The sequence below is a fragment of the Nannospalax galili genome, unplaced genomic scaffold (genome assembly GCF_000622305.1).
Source record: "Nannospalax galili isolate Female #2095 unplaced genomic scaffold, S.galili_v1.0 scaffold278, whole genome shotgun sequence".
In the NCBI taxonomy this organism is placed as follows: Eukaryota; Metazoa; Chordata; class Mammalia; order Rodentia; family Spalacidae; genus Nannospalax; species Nannospalax galili.
In genome coordinates this window covers 1,932,837-1,948,209 of record NW_008347536.1, presented here as the reverse complement: position 1 = coordinate 1,948,209, position 15,373 = coordinate 1,932,837, and the positions used below count along the sequence as shown (strand labels likewise).

Genomic DNA, 15,373 nt, shown 5'->3' with positions numbered 1-15,373 from the left:
TTTTCATAGCAGTTCATTTTTTTTTTTTCTAGCAAAGAAAGTTGGAATCTGGAAAATACAAACTTGACTTTAGAAGTTAGGCAGCAGGGATGTGGGGCATTTCTGTTCCGGTGAAGGGAAGACAGGGAGCCTGAAAGCGTACAGCGAACTTTCAAGTTGAACTTGTAGACTGTAAAGCAGCCCTTCCTCGTGTCTGTCTGGTTCACTGCATACAATAATAAAAACCTAGATATAATTACGCTCTCCTAGGAAATTCTTTTAACTGGGTCATTTAAAATTTTGATACTAAAACTCCAAACAAATAATGAAATTATTTTCTGTCAAAAAAAATCTGTACTTGTACTGATGATCAAACAGGGCTCTCTGTAACAGTTTCCCAAAGCATTGACTATATTTTGAAATTTCCATGCTTGTGTTTCTAAAACTCATTGTGGTTTAGGAATTAAAATCCTGGCTATTGTCAAGAAAATGTCAAGACATAGAATTTTGATGCATAGGCAAGTTTGATTTGTGCTTTGTAAGTGTTTGTGAGTCAAAGAAAGTATAGTCACTCCAAAATTTTACCCTAATTTTTAAGGTAATTTAAAAAAATCATAGAGTTTGTAAGAGTTTATTTTGAAAATTGCTAAGATACAACTTTGTACTAAATGGTTTTTTTAAATTTTGCTTTGATTTTTAGATACTAAAATTCATATTCTCTCAAAATTGACTATAAATGAGAAATCCTTCCCAATTTTGTCTAGGGCTTCATCAGAATGTTCAGCGTGGGCTACCTGATCCAGTGCTGTCTCAGAGTCCCCTCTGCATTCCGGCATCTGTTCACAGAGCCTTCCCGGCTGCTTTCTCTCTTCTACAACAAAGAGAACTTCCAGTTGGGCGCGTTTCTTGGCTCTTTTGTTAGTATATACAAGGTGAGTGCTTTAGAAGAAAAAACGAAAACAAGAAATAAACAACATCTGCTATTTATTTAAGCTGCTTTTTGGAGTATTTATAAATTCTGTGCCATCACCACATGTATACAATATGTTGGAAATTCAGGTGGAAGGAATTAAAGAATTTTTTTTTTTAGAATGTTACTTAGTATGTTTGAATTTATAGCCATAATGCACTTATGTATAATATTTTCAATGATGTTTTTTAGTTTAAATATATAGATATTCTGAGAAGATGCATTTGTAACATTTCCTATGTAAAAGGTTATAATATTGTCAGTCTATCTTTCTTAATCGTGCTTAGTACTTGGTTACTAGTTTTAACATATTTTAGGTCTTTCTAGCTGATGCCAGTACTTGACTGAATCTATAAAGCTATTCTGTTGAAACATGTGAGCAGTGACTTACTTTTTGTCTGCTCATAATTGCTGTCATACTGTCTGAATTAATGAGTAGGTATTCTTCCACCCATTTTTGTATATTCCTGTCAAGTTTGCCACTGTATAGACAAACCCACGTGTCAGCATATGTATAGAGATCATTCTTAAAACATTGTAACATTGAGAGATGCCTTCTTTTTAATGGGGTCATGAATGTGTTAATCATGCTAAAATATTTGATTGACTATTGAAAACTTAGTTTCTAAATTTAAATTCACATTCTAAGTGATAAACTGTGTCATTTTAGGTAGACTTGTAAGCATGTTTCTATTTTTTTACATTAACCTTTCTGTCTTCATTTTAGAAGTTGGTTTCTTTTAGACTGCAAATAATTGGCTCTTCTTTTTTGCTCCTTTTGAGATAAGCTCTCCTTGTATAGCCCAGCCTGGCCTTAAATTCACAGCAATCCCTCTGCATCAGCCTCCCAAGTGCAGGGATTACATGTATGAGCCACCTAGGTCTGGTTCTTGTTAATCCATTCTAATAATCTCTGTAATTTAATTGGTGTGTTTAGACTATGTACATTTAAGGCATTTATAGTATGACTCAACTACCATCTACCTTTTTGCTACTTGTTTTGTGTTTGTTTTCATTTTTCCTTCTTTTCCCTCTTCTCTTCCCCTTTCTCCTTAGTCTGGATTGTGTATTTTTAATGGCTCCATTTTATCTTTCCTATTGGCCTGTTATTAATACTTGTTTTTGTAACTTAGTATTTACCTAAGCATTTGGAGTCTGTGTTTTTTTTAATTTATCAGCTAAACATTCAATAGTATTAATACTTCATGTATAGTGTAAAAATATTACAGTGCTATACATTGAATTTCCTCTTCCCAGCCCCTGTGGTGCGCATCTATCTTTATATATTTTAAATCTCCACCGTTCATTGTTAGTAGACTTGTGTACAGAGTCAGAGAGTAAATACTTGAGGCTTTGGATCATGGGGTCTGTGGTACAACCACTCAGTTTTGGTTGTGATTTGAGAAGGAAGCCGTAGGCAATGTGATCACAAGTGACCATGGTGTGTTCCAGTAAAACTTATTACACCTTAGTTAGAATTTCATAATTTTCACATCATAAAATGTTGTCGTTCTTTTTATTTTTTTTATCCATTTAAGACTATAAAAATACAGTTTTAAAAGCTTTCATTTTAGCACCTGTCTGTATAGTCTCAACTACTCTGGAAGCTGAGGCAGGAGAATTGCTTAAGCCCAGAAGTTCCAGATCTCCCTGGCAGTATAGCCAGGCTCACTCTCCAAAAAGAAACAAAACAAACAAACAAACAAACAGCAAAAGCCAGGGTTAGTTCCTGAGCCATAGGAAGCACATGGCAAGCTGTTTTTAGCTAATGGACCATAATTTTGGACCTTGCTTTGGCTAACTAATCAAAGATAAGGACAACATGTCTTCTAAATTTACCTTTATTCTCCTATTTTCAGAGCTCTCCATTTCTTTTTATAGATCTGGGGTTTTCTATGATATCATATTCCTTCTGACTGAAGAGCTGCCTTTCTGCTTGTCTGGTTCTGCTAGTGATGAATTTTCTTTTTGGAAAGTTCTTTATTTCATCTTCAGTGTTAAAAATACTTTCTGTGGGTCTAGAATTCTGGCTTGACAGATGTGTAATTTATCTATGTTTTTTTCCCCCCTTTGTTACTGTAGAAGTGACACTTTCCTCCATGTCCTGTAGTTAGAGAGGAGAATTTATGGGTTTACTTTTGAAAATCAGTATAAAAATGTGACATGTAATCCTAATAGCATCTACTCAGAGCAATAAATAAATTTCCCAATCATGTATCCCGTGTATTTCACATAGGATCAAAGTCTTCCAGTGAGTCCCACATTGTGGTTTTTGTTTCAGTGCAATTTTTTTTTTTCTCAAAAACAAAGTAACTGAGACAATTGTACTTTCTTAATGCAGGGAACCAGTTGCTTCCTGAGGTGGATTAGAAACCTGGATGATGAACTCCATGCTATTGTGGCTGGTAAATCAGTAATAAATAGAATGACAATCATTGTAAACACTGGTGGTAGGAAAGAAAGCCATCCCTGTCTCTGTTTTTCTCTATTGTCATAGAATCCCTGTGGAGGCCCTCTCACCAAGTCTGTGAGGTTAGATGAGTCAAGGCACAAAGCTCCTGCTGTCTGCTCTCTTGAGTTGGCAGTATAATAACTTAAGTATCAAGGCCAGAAATCTTAGAGGATGTGTCATAAGAGAATACAAAGACTTAAAATATATGTTATAAACATAAGTTCAAGTAGATTTCCTTAATTCTAAATTCTTAATTCTCTAAATATGTCCTGGGAAAGGACATACTTAATCTTTAAAGGCACTTGTTTTTTTATAAAAATAAAAGCACGAGTTTGTTTTCTGAAGTACAGTGCATTTACTACTCATTGTAAATAGGCCATTAGACTTCCAGCCTGACCCCTTAGTTTCCATTTGTAGAGTGAAAGTGATGCTGTGATGAGCAGTGTGATGGCCACACTGAAGGGAACTGGAGCTGGACCGGGTCAGGTGGATGAGTATCCCCACTTGAGTAAGACATGATACCAATGGCCTTTAAGCATTATTTTTAAAAATTGTATTTGGCAAGACTGATGCTCTTCAGGTTTGAGGCTTCTAGTTATATATAGGACACAGCTTCTGTTTGTTCCTAACTCCGAAGATCAGATTTTTTTTTGACAGAGTCTCCCTATAGCCCCAGTTGGCCTGAAACCCACTTTGTAGACCAGACTGGCCTCGGTCTCACAGAGATCCACGTATCTCTGCTGAGATTAAAGGCATGTACCACCATGCCAGGCTAAATTCAGATTTTTAATTTGAAAACACGGAATAAGGATTCACTTCATTTTAATGTCATCAGACATATTACTCCTTGTGTTTTATTTTAACAAGGCAGAGCGAAAAGCATATTTTTTTCCTATTTGTGTGAATTAACATTTCTGATGCCTTAACAACAAAAATAATTTGCAATCTGATCAAGTTTTCCTTATTTGTTGTTTCAGGATTTTTGGCAGGTGTATCAATGATGTTTTATAAAAGCACAACAATTTCCATGTATTTAGCTTCCAAATTAGTGGAGGTAAGCAAAAAATTTTATGCATGGAAGGTTGTAAAAGATGCAAAGCTTTTGTAACTATGCTTTAGTGGCCAGAATATATCCCCAAAGCAGATTCCAGTTCTATCAAACTATTGACAAGTCGGTTCCCCATCTGTCTGTCTTCTGTGTGTTACTGTGCTATTTTAAGTATGCACAGTGAGAATTTGATACCTTCATAGCACTCTCCAAAGCTATGAGAGCTAGCCTTCAGGAGAAGTGTTTTCAGGTCATTTGCAACTCTGCTGCTCCAAATCCTGTGTCCAAAGTATGTTCAGTCTTCAGCAGTAGGGTCTTACCTTCAAGATCTGGGAGACCATCAAGCTCTCATTAAAGAAGCTTTCTTATGCAGTGGAGGGCCAGGAATACAAAAGGCCAAAGTGTAGAGATCAAGAGTCTGCTGAATGCTGGTCCTTGGACAGGACTCCTTTATTAAACTTCACTCACCCAGGGCTCAGGGACCATTGTGGGAGAAGGAGTGGAAAGATTGTAAGAGCCAGTGGGGAAGTGTGGGAATATATGGAAACAGAGTCCTACAAGCTCCTGGGACCCTGCTCATATGATTCTATGGCAATGGTGTCAGCATACGCAAGTCCCATTCAAACTCAGGCAGACAAAAACCCAGCATAGAACTGGGAAAGTGAACAGCAGACCTCAATCTTATCTGAAGGAATGTTGGTGACTGATTGCTGCTAGACGAAGAAGAGCTGATCTTCCTAAAACAAGGGACTCTAGATAGGCTGACTAGACCTCAGTGGATGGACTTGCACTGGGGAATGGCTGGGGACACTGACAACACAGTGGGACTTATCAGAGATGACAGAGTATATGGGCTCCAATGGGGGGCTATGGGAGGGTGTCAGTGGGGATAGGAGTAAAAGATGATCAAGATTGATTGGGATGTTCTGTATGAAGTGCACAAAAATTCAATAAAAACAAAATTTTAAAAATATGCACAATGAAGGAAGAATACTCTATCAGTCCCCATCTGCCTGTCATTCAGTGTCAGTGACCATCAGCATCTGGAGAGGGTCTGTGTTCTCTAGTCTACAAACCCTGGTTATTGAACCATGTTAAAGCAAATCCCACATATTATGTCATGTCATCTATAAAAACTCAGGGTAAATACTTCTTAAAAGCAAATCAACAATACTCAGAGTATACCATAGTGCCATTGTTCATACCTTTAGAAAAACCTACTACTTCCTTAGTTAGCATCACATGACCAACTCGCGTGCTCTTCTCTGCCCTGTCTTGTGTGTTTGTTCAGTCTTCTCTTCCTCTCTATCCGAATCATGCACAGTCTCTACTACATTACGTAGTTATCCTTTTCCTCTCCTTCTCTTTCACTCTCTGTCCTCCCTCCCCTCCTCTCTCTCTGCCTATGTGCTTTCCTTCTTTGATAGTTCTTTAAGTGCATAGGTTTTCTATAAACTGTTTAACTAGACCTAAAAGCTTAAAAGAACTCGAGTTTGATTTGGGCGTGATGGGTAGGATAGCAGAAATATGCTGATTTTATATGTGAACATTCTATCATTTTAGGAACCACAGAAATATCTGGTTTCTTTCTTGTTGGGCTCGGGTGCTGATGGAGCCAGCAGTAGGCTATTCAACAGCCTTTTGCCTCATACTTTGAGTAGCCATTAATGATCGTTGCTGGGATTGGCTCTTGCATTGAGCTGCAGAATGTTGTGGGGCCACATGCTTGTACTGTCAGCACTGTAGGTGAAAGCAGTAGTCAGGAGCTCAAGACCAGCCTTGACTACATAACAAGTTTGAGGCTAACCTGGGATACATGAGTCTCTGTCTCAAAAAGAAAACAAAAGTGTCAGGATGGAAGCCCCTGAAGAGTTCTGTGAATGCAATGGCATGGTTTACTTCACATTGTAAGAAAAACATTCTGCCTTTTCTATAGAGAATGTTTTAGGAGGCAGGGCTGGATGTCAGGCTGGTCATCGTGCCTGGAAGGCAATGGTGGCTTCCAAGTTATAGCAGTCGAGTTGAGGGGAAGTACACAGATTTAGCAAATGTTGAGTAGAGTTGGCAAGTCTTACGACTGAAAAAGAAGAGTGAGAAATAAAATATAACCTGGGTAGAAAAATATATTCTCTGGTATAGGATGAGAGTAGTATTGAGGTGCAAGTCAAGCAGTGGGGTTGTGTCATCAGTTATAAATGATCTTGGTGAAACAAACTGACATGTGAAGTGTGCTGATGAGCACATTTTAATGAAAATTTTAAAATTTAAGCTTACGGCATGCTTATGAAATTAATTGAAATTGTGTAGTATTAATTATTTTCCCATTGTTGAAGTTAGCTTTATGTCAGAATGCTGTGCCACCATAATAAAATGTGAGATAAATAAACCTATAAAGAGAAAAGCGCTATTCTGCTTTAAGGTTTGTAGGTTTCGATCCTTGATCAACTGGCTGTTGCTATAGGTCTACTAATAGCTTCCTTTCGTTACATTCTTTATTTCATGGACTACCCACATGTTCCTAAACCTTTCCGCCTTATGGGAACATCAGTCTCCTTTGGCTTTTTTTTCCCACTTCTCTTTTTAGTTCAACTTTCTCATGTACCAGAAAACCCATTGCTATAAATTTCTCCTGTTCTGAACATGTGTTGACAGTTCACCCCTTCCCATCTCTCTGCCTCTGTCTCCCTGTCTCTGTCTTTGTCTCTCTTTCTGTCTCTTTGTGTGTGTGTGGGGGGGGTGGATGGGTGTGTATTCATGACTGTTTGGGGGAAGGGTGTGTGTATGTGTGTATTCTGTCTGTGTGGGGAGGGGTGGGTGGGTGTGTATTCATGTCTGTGGGGAGGGGTGCGTGTGTGTGTGTGTGTATTCATGTCTGTGTGGGGAGAGGGTGGATGAATGTATATTAATGTCTGTGTGGGGAAGGGTGTGGGGAAGTGTGTGTGTGTGTATGTGTGTGGGGAGGGGTGTGTGTGTGTGTGTGTGTGTGTGTATTCATGTCTCTGTGGGGTGATGGTGGGTGGGTGTGTGTATCCATGTCTGTGTGGGATGAGGGTGGATGAGTGTGTGTGTTCATGTCTGTGTGGGGAAGGGTGTGGGGAAGGGTATGTGTGTGTCTGTGTGTGTTCATGTCTGTGTGGGGAGGGGTGGATGGGTGTGTGTATTCATGTCTGTGTGGGGAGGGGTGGATGGGTGTGTGTGTTCATGTCTGTGTGGGGAGGGGTAGATGGGTGTGTGTGTTCATGTCTGTGTGGGGAGGGGTGGATGCATGTGTGTATTCATGTCTGTGTGGGGAGGCATGGGTGTGTGTGTGTATTCATGCCTACTTGTTACTCCTGCAGTTTTTCTCCTATCCAGTTGTTGATCTTATGCCATGGTATAAGGCAGTACTGTTAAAATGTATGCTCAGCATACTAATTTACTGCCACTGCATGACAAGGTACTGTAGTAATTGATAGCATTGGGAACTTTTGTAGTAATTAGACAGAGTAATGTTTTATCTTTTGGATCTCAGTGAAAATTTGGTTCAATTCTGTTTTTTAAATTTTTCCTAGTAATTCATTTTATTGTATTATAAATGGATCAGTCCATGACAATTTTAAGCTAAAGAAAAACAAAGTTCTTGACCACCAGGTAACTTGAGAAACACTACTGAAATTAATCTTTTTTGAAATTCTTCTTGATTCTGTGTCCTTTTTATCATCAAGGGAGCCAAATAATATATAATATATAATTTACATATGTGTATCTCACATATAGTTCTGCCTCTCTTGCAGCTCTCATTGGAATGCATTGCTTATATCTGTTGTTTTTATATTTTGCCATTTCTAAATCCCTCCCTCCTAACACCATTCATCATATTGTTGAAACCATTAAGTCTTCACTGAAGGAGGGAATGAATGAACAAGTCTAGGGAAGAGAGGACTGAAGCATTTGCAAACGCATCTAAGAATAAATGACATAAAAGTAGTAGAAATAAAGTGCTATTCAATTTCATACCAAAAAAATATTGCTATTTGAAGCTGGAGTTTGAAGGATCAAGAAGAGGAAAGTGCTGACTTTCACACTTTCGTGATCTGAGCTGGGAGGGAAGTGTTGGGGTTAAAGCAGTTGTAGTTGTGGAATACAGTGCTGAGTTACATTTTAATGCTGCTTAAATTTTCGCTGTAATGTAAAGCCATGTTGTGTTTGTTTTGCAGACCATGTATTTCAAAGGCATTGAAGCAGGAAAGGTCCCCTATTTTCCTCAGGCAGACACTATCATCTATTCCATTTCTACAGCAATTTGTTTCCATGCAGTAAGTACATCTCTTGAAATGATAAGCAGGAATTTCTATTCCTAATTTACATTAAGCCAGTGGGGAAGATACAAAAGTATAGAAACATTCCTATTGATTATATTTCATTATTTTTTGTTTTGTTTTCAGCAACGTGGCTTTCATGTTTCAAAGCATTAAACACAACCAGTTTTTAGGTTTAAGTAGAATGTGTGGATAGGTAAATTCATAACCCGTTATGGCAGGTAGAATGCCCCACTGTAATTATTCTTCCAGAGAAAGAGACCATAAGTATAAATGTGCTTGATTGCATTCCTAACATCCCCTTACTTTACTCAGGGAATGAGAATAAGAAGGAGCTAGTTTGATAACAGCATTGCTTAATCTCTTTGAGTGCTGTAATTATTATTGATATTGGGACTTTACAGGCTGTCACAAAGTTTGGGGGTGGCTTTTCTTTGTTCTTTCTCATAGTAATGCTGCCAGATTGATACTCATTCTAGTCAGTGAGTTGTTAGGTTTCTAATGGGTGCTCAATTAACACTCCTGGAAAACAATGACTGTTCACTGGTTATCATTTCAAACTATGTCTACTTGAAAGCATATTTACAGAGGTTTTTGGTACTGACAAACATGAATGTGTGTTTTGCTGTTGTCATCACTATCACTTAAAATGCAAGGAGCTACGTGGATAGAGCTAGGCACGGTGCTGCTGCAGAGTCTGCAGTATTTGTATTTACTAAAGGAAATCTCAAACTGAATCATCCTAGGCTGTTATGGAAGTCCAGAACTTGCGACCCTCCTACTGGAAGTTCCTTTTAAGGCTCACCAAGGGCAGGTACGTGTCTGGGACATCATGAATGCTTATAGCAAACAAGCAACATCTATAAAAAGATTATGAATGTTTTTGTCCCCATAAGGAAATATTTTGTCATTGGTAAATTATGTATTTACATGTAAATCAAATATGGCCCACTTAATAAAAAATGTGAGATGTTGAGTTAAAATTATCTGTTCTTTTCCTTTTAATGGCCTGGCTGTCTTAAGTATTCTAGATTAATATGCTCATTTGCTAACTGCCAGCTTATCACTAATTAGCTAATTACCATTTCATCCCACCTGTGAATCTTTAAACAGGGGGTGGAGAGATGGCTCAGCTGTTAAGAGCACTGGCTGCTCTTGCAGAGGACCCGGGTTCAAATCCCAACACCCACATGGCAGCTAACAACTGTCCATAACTCCAGTTCCAGGGGATCTAACACCCTCTTCTGACCTCCACGGGCACTGTATGACATGGGTGCACTTACATACGTGCAGGCAATACACTCATACACATAATAATAATAAGATATTTTTAATAAATAAAATATATTAAACAGATTTGGGCTGGGAATGTAGCTCAGTGGTCAACTTTCTTAATATGTGCAGTCTCCAACTCAAATGAGCATACACACATACACACACACACACACACACACACACACACACACATACACAGAGTAAATGGCTCATCTCTACTAAAATTAATTTATTTTAGTTTTGGAAAAATAACCATTTTCTGTTGCCTAATATCATATTACTTTTTCCTTCCTTTGTCTTTTCTGTCTTTTCCCTTTGTTTTTCCTTTTCTCTACCCAACCTCCACCCCTTTAATCTTAATCAAGTTCTTTTAGAGAGAGCTTAATCTAATAGAAAGAAATATGTTTTGGAGTCAGACAAGTTGGACCTCATCTCTGGTACCTTTATCTGTTTTACTGTGAGAAGTGTATTCACTCTCATGAGTTTATGTTTCTTTCTTTCTTTAATGCAGTGATAATCTACATTACCTTAGTCTGTTTAGTGTTGCTATAAGAAATTACCTGACAAAGGTTTACCTTTGAATAGATATTAATTTGACTGAAAGAGGTTTATTTGACTGATGATTCTTGTAGCTGTAAAGTCTAAGCAGCAGGTCACTGTTCTCAAAGGACCTTCAGGCTGTATCATAGTATGGCAGAGAAGCAGAAGGTGAAGAGCCAAGCACACAATGTGGCCTTGCTCTGTAATAGTCTACTCTCGAGGGATCTAATCCATTCCTAAAGGACCAACACCCTCTGCAATTAATCCTCAATTAAGCACCAATCCTTTTGTGAGCATGAAGCCCTCTATGACTCATTTCATAAAGATTCCACATTTCCAGTATGTCAATCTTTGAGGGACAGACTGTATCCAACCTGTAGTGCATACATGGTGTAGTTGTTCAAAGGGTTTGTAGTATTGCTGTGAACTCAGTAGGCACTCACTAATCACATCTATTAATATTGCTATCATTATTACTCAAAATAGCAAATACTTGCATAGTATGTACCATGTCCCAGATGTGGTTTAAGATACACATGCATGGTACACGTTATCTTTGAATTTGTTATGTTGTCTTCCTTGTTTTCCATATGAAGAAACTGAGAGTCGAGACATAGTAAGTGAGAGAGCTGGGCTGCGAGCCCAGCAATGTGGCTTCAGAAGTCTTCCTCTTAGCCAGAATGAAGTGTGTCCTCCAGATTATTATAGTGTCATCTTTTTGTCATTTGGACTTCTGTACCTTAGAGTTTTACCAGATGATTATTTTAGAAGGGATTATTTTGGAAAATAACTAAAAGTTATATTTATTGATTCTTGATGCCTTGATTCTGACTAGAAATTCAAAATTAATTTCACTCCACTATCTTCTCTAGAAATGAAATGCCTTTGAACAGGAAGGAAGGCACAAAAGGTCCATCCTGTTCATTAACTAAGTCTGTCTTTTAATGTTGCTCTACCCCTTACGATGGATAATGAACATGAGGATGTATATATTTTTAACTTGAGAGAGAGAGAAAGAGAGAGAGAGAGAGAGAGAGAGAGAGAGAGAGAGAGAGAAGAGGATACATGCACATATGCTGTGACACACATGGGGAAGTCAGAGTACAGCTTGTGGGAGTCAATGCTCTCCTTCTACCATGTCGGTTCTAGGGATTGAATTCAGATTGTCAGTCTTGGTGGCAAGCACCTTTACCTGCTGAGTCATCTTGCTGGGCCATAAGGGTATATTTTTATTCTGTTTAACCACTGGAAGTTTGAGAACCAATATGCTGTTTGTTTTTATTAAATATTTGCATATTTGATGTGTTCTCTCTTCACTGTACCACATTAAGATCCTAGCTATGAAAGCAATTACATTAACAACTTGGCTTTGTTTTAAAGTTAGCTCTTCAGTGTTTACTTAGTGTGCTGTGATTTTATTCATCAGAAAAGTACAGATTAATCACATTTTGTATTTGAAACAATCTAATGGAAAAAGCTGTATCTGACTTTGAAGTAATAATTGGAGTCTGAGGTTTGGGATCTCAGGATTATCTGTTTAAATCAAACACTGGACAGTGACTCAGACATTAGTTATCCAAGTGATGTTTGAAACTGCTACTGAGTATCAGATTTTATTTTTACCTTGTCAACATATTATGCCTATTTCATGAAAACTAAGTCACAGAAAATGAAACTTCCTTAACTATCTCTTTATTGTGTTCTTTTACAGATTTGCACTCATGAACAGAAAAGCCCTGGATGTATTTGGTACTGGTGCATCTAAAGAATTTCATGATTTTATCCCCAGACTGGATCCAAGATATACAGTTGTAACACCAGAGTTGCCCATAGAGTTTTCTTGAAGATGGCTGTAATTTAATTGATTGACTATGCGTTTCACCACTTTATCCTGAAGAGTTAATTATGTTGAACACAAAGAAGGGCCCAAGCTCGAACTTCAGTGTTACTTCAATGAGAGATGTATTTTCTTTCTTTTTCATACCAATCAGAAATCCAGAAGCTTTTTTAGAAAGGTGTTGCTTAATAATTAAGCTTCCTCTCTAGCCAGAACCTGATTCTGGATCACATAGTATTGACATTATGATATATTATTGATTAAATTATGCCACAGAGAATATTGTATAATCTATGTAGAAATATATTAATAAGAGTACACTTAAAATTACTTTAAAAGATGTCTTTAGTTCATTCCATTATAATTCTTGGTCAAAGCTGAGAATGTTTCTACATTTTAGGATTTACAAGGGGTCAAAGCTGAGAATGTTTCTACATTTTAGGATTTACAAAGGATCACGGGTACATGGATATGTGTTTTTTAAACTTTTAGATGGGTATTTGTAGCTATGGGATGCTGTAGATCTGGAGGAATCTCCACAGGTGTTGCTGTGTTAGTGTGGCACAGTGTGGAGACAGGGGCCGTTCTTCAGGGATTTGGAGGTGGTTTTTTATCATTTGAGTGAACACCCTGGTGGTGCCCATAGTCTTTTGTTCAGTGGACAACATGGTCTGTCTCCATAACCACTTGGGCTGTTTGGCAACCCAGTGACCTTATATACTAGTGGCAGGTTAGGAATAAATGGAAACTGATATATCTGATACAATTGAAATGTATGTTTCAGGGTTTTATGGTAGCACTACATTTGAATATTTTTGAACAGATATTTAAAAGCAAATCTTTGAAACTGCCTGTAGGCATAATACGTTTGCTTTCACTTACAAGGACTGAACTCCATAGCTCTGTTTGTATGCCATTGGTATTTTAGAAGGGATTAAAACCTATGGGAAAAAATAAGTTTGGGCTAGTTTGACAATTTGTACCCTCTCTAATGTTTCACTTAAATAATGGATGTTTTACAATTAAAACTATGTGAAAATCCAGTGATTGTTGAAAGGTCCACTTCTCACTAATTGGATTCCTTCTCAGAAGTCACTCTCATCCATTTCACTTTAGAATGAAGTGACAAAATATAGTCAGTGCTGATTAGTCAGTTGAGGACGGCTGACTGAAATTTGATCGCCTGCATTTTCCTGGGAAAAGTTGTACTTTTCTAAGTCAATAAAAGGCTAACGTGGTTGTGATGTCTACAGTTAATGTAACACATAAGAATGATGATATTTTTTAAAATACAGTTTTGTTGCTTAAAAGGTTTCAAGCCATTGCAAAGTATGCAGTACAACTTGTGTTACAAGAGAAATTATAACACGGACATTAAAAATGCTTAATCCTCCATATTCAGTTGCATCAAGCCTTGTATACTTCTGTTTCTATGAAATCCTATCCCTGGTTGTTATGTTAAATTGAATTCCAACAAAGAGACAGACTCTAGTGCCATATAACAAGAGAATCACTTTAATTTAGTCAGAATTTTGCATTGTAATTAGCTTTCTAGAGTGAACTTACCAAATGGGTTATCATTTGGCAGTACTGCTAAAGGGTCATTTTGGTTTCAGACTTCAAAACGATTAATGCAGGTTTAAGTTTTTATTCACTGGAATCAAGATGATGATTAGTACTGTGTTTACTTTTTAAAATGAGATATAAAAGCACTGAGAATTTCTGGCTACCTGTACCTCATTTTCTCTATTCTTATTTTATGTTTTTAGCATTTTTTTTCTGTTAGGTTAAAAATACATTTTAATCTATGTTATTATTTTCATTGACATTGAAAAACTGTGATAATAATTAATTCTCTTGAAATTTGCTAAAATTGTTCAGTAAAATTTTGCTGCTCAAAAAGGTGCATTATATATATATGTATGTATATATATATTTTAACAAATATACTCATGTTTTAACTTCATGTAAAATGTGAAATGAAATAACTACCATGAAGCAGAATACAGTGGAGAATGCATAGCCTGACGACAGCTAACTGATGTGCAATGATGAATTGAAATACACAGTTTCAGTTCACTGGGACAGACTTGTTCACGCAAACACGAAGAAACTTGGGGTTCCTAAAGACAATCAAAATGAATACCTTTCTCCCTCAGGCATTAATTGACAACTTAATCATTATGATAATTGACACCACAAATAAAGGCAACTAGATCTCGTCATTCCAAAGCATGTTTTTATTTTCATTTTAGTTTTTAGTTTTTTAAATTCTGAAGAAATCATGTTCTTGGTTAGTTTCCACCAGAACTACTTATAGTAAACAATGAACTGCTCCCGTGGTCTTCCCAGCTTCTTTGTATAGAAAGAAAAGCAGGACATTTTGAGCTAATATCAACCAAGTACAGATTGAGAAGATCGAGATCACAAATTAAGAAAATGCCTTGAATGTCTTTGATTCTTACCACTTTTTCACCAGATAGTTTCAGGATCCATTCTCACACTCATTTCTAAAATACTGTTCCTTGTCCCATTGTTTTATATATGTGTGAATGCTGTGTTTGGCTCACTACGTTTTACCTGATCTGTAAGCAGAATTGTCGTTAGGTTGATACCTACTTTTCTTTTTGCTTTCATTTGTTGTCTACTCGATTGTTATATAACTTACAATTTCATCTTTTTTATTCTTTGCTCAGAATTTCTCATTCACTTTTAACCAAAACATGCACGTCTTGTGATGGAACCCGCACTAGGTTCCAAAGCGTTCATGCAACGTTTTGTTGTTGCACTTGTACACCTGTAAAGTGTATCTAGGCTAACATTCTATTTAGGAGATAATACTGACCAAGAAAAGTTTCTTTATTCTGTATTTTATCATATCTCTTGAGCGTAAATCCTCTGTCAATGTGTAAGGAAGGAAATTAGAGCTGTAATTCTCAAGTGCTTCATCCACTTGCCTGTGTCTCCTCTGTGG

The 15,373-nt window shown here is 37.2% G+C and overlaps 1 protein-coding gene across 1 annotated transcript in view; it reads left to right on the top strand.

Annotated features, from left to right (window-relative positions):
- Positions 1 to 14,624, top strand: part of Tmem135 (transmembrane protein 135) — a 272,569-nt gene extending 257,945 nt beyond the window's left edge. The window contains exons 10-15 of the mRNA XM_008844130.3: positions 744 to 911; positions 3,291 to 3,354; positions 4,379 to 4,455; positions 8,646 to 8,744; positions 9,494 to 9,561; positions 12,274 to 14,624. Of these exons, the coding sequence (XP_008842352.1) occupies positions 744 to 911; positions 3,291 to 3,354; positions 4,379 to 4,455; positions 8,646 to 8,744; positions 9,494 to 9,561; positions 12,274 to 12,406 (609 nt within the window). The 3' untranslated portion in view covers positions 12,407 to 14,624. The remainder of the gene's footprint in view (positions 1 to 743; positions 912 to 3,290; positions 3,355 to 4,378; positions 4,456 to 8,645; positions 8,745 to 9,493; positions 9,562 to 12,273) is intronic.
- The last annotated feature ends 749 nt before the right edge of the window (positions 14,625 to 15,373 follow it).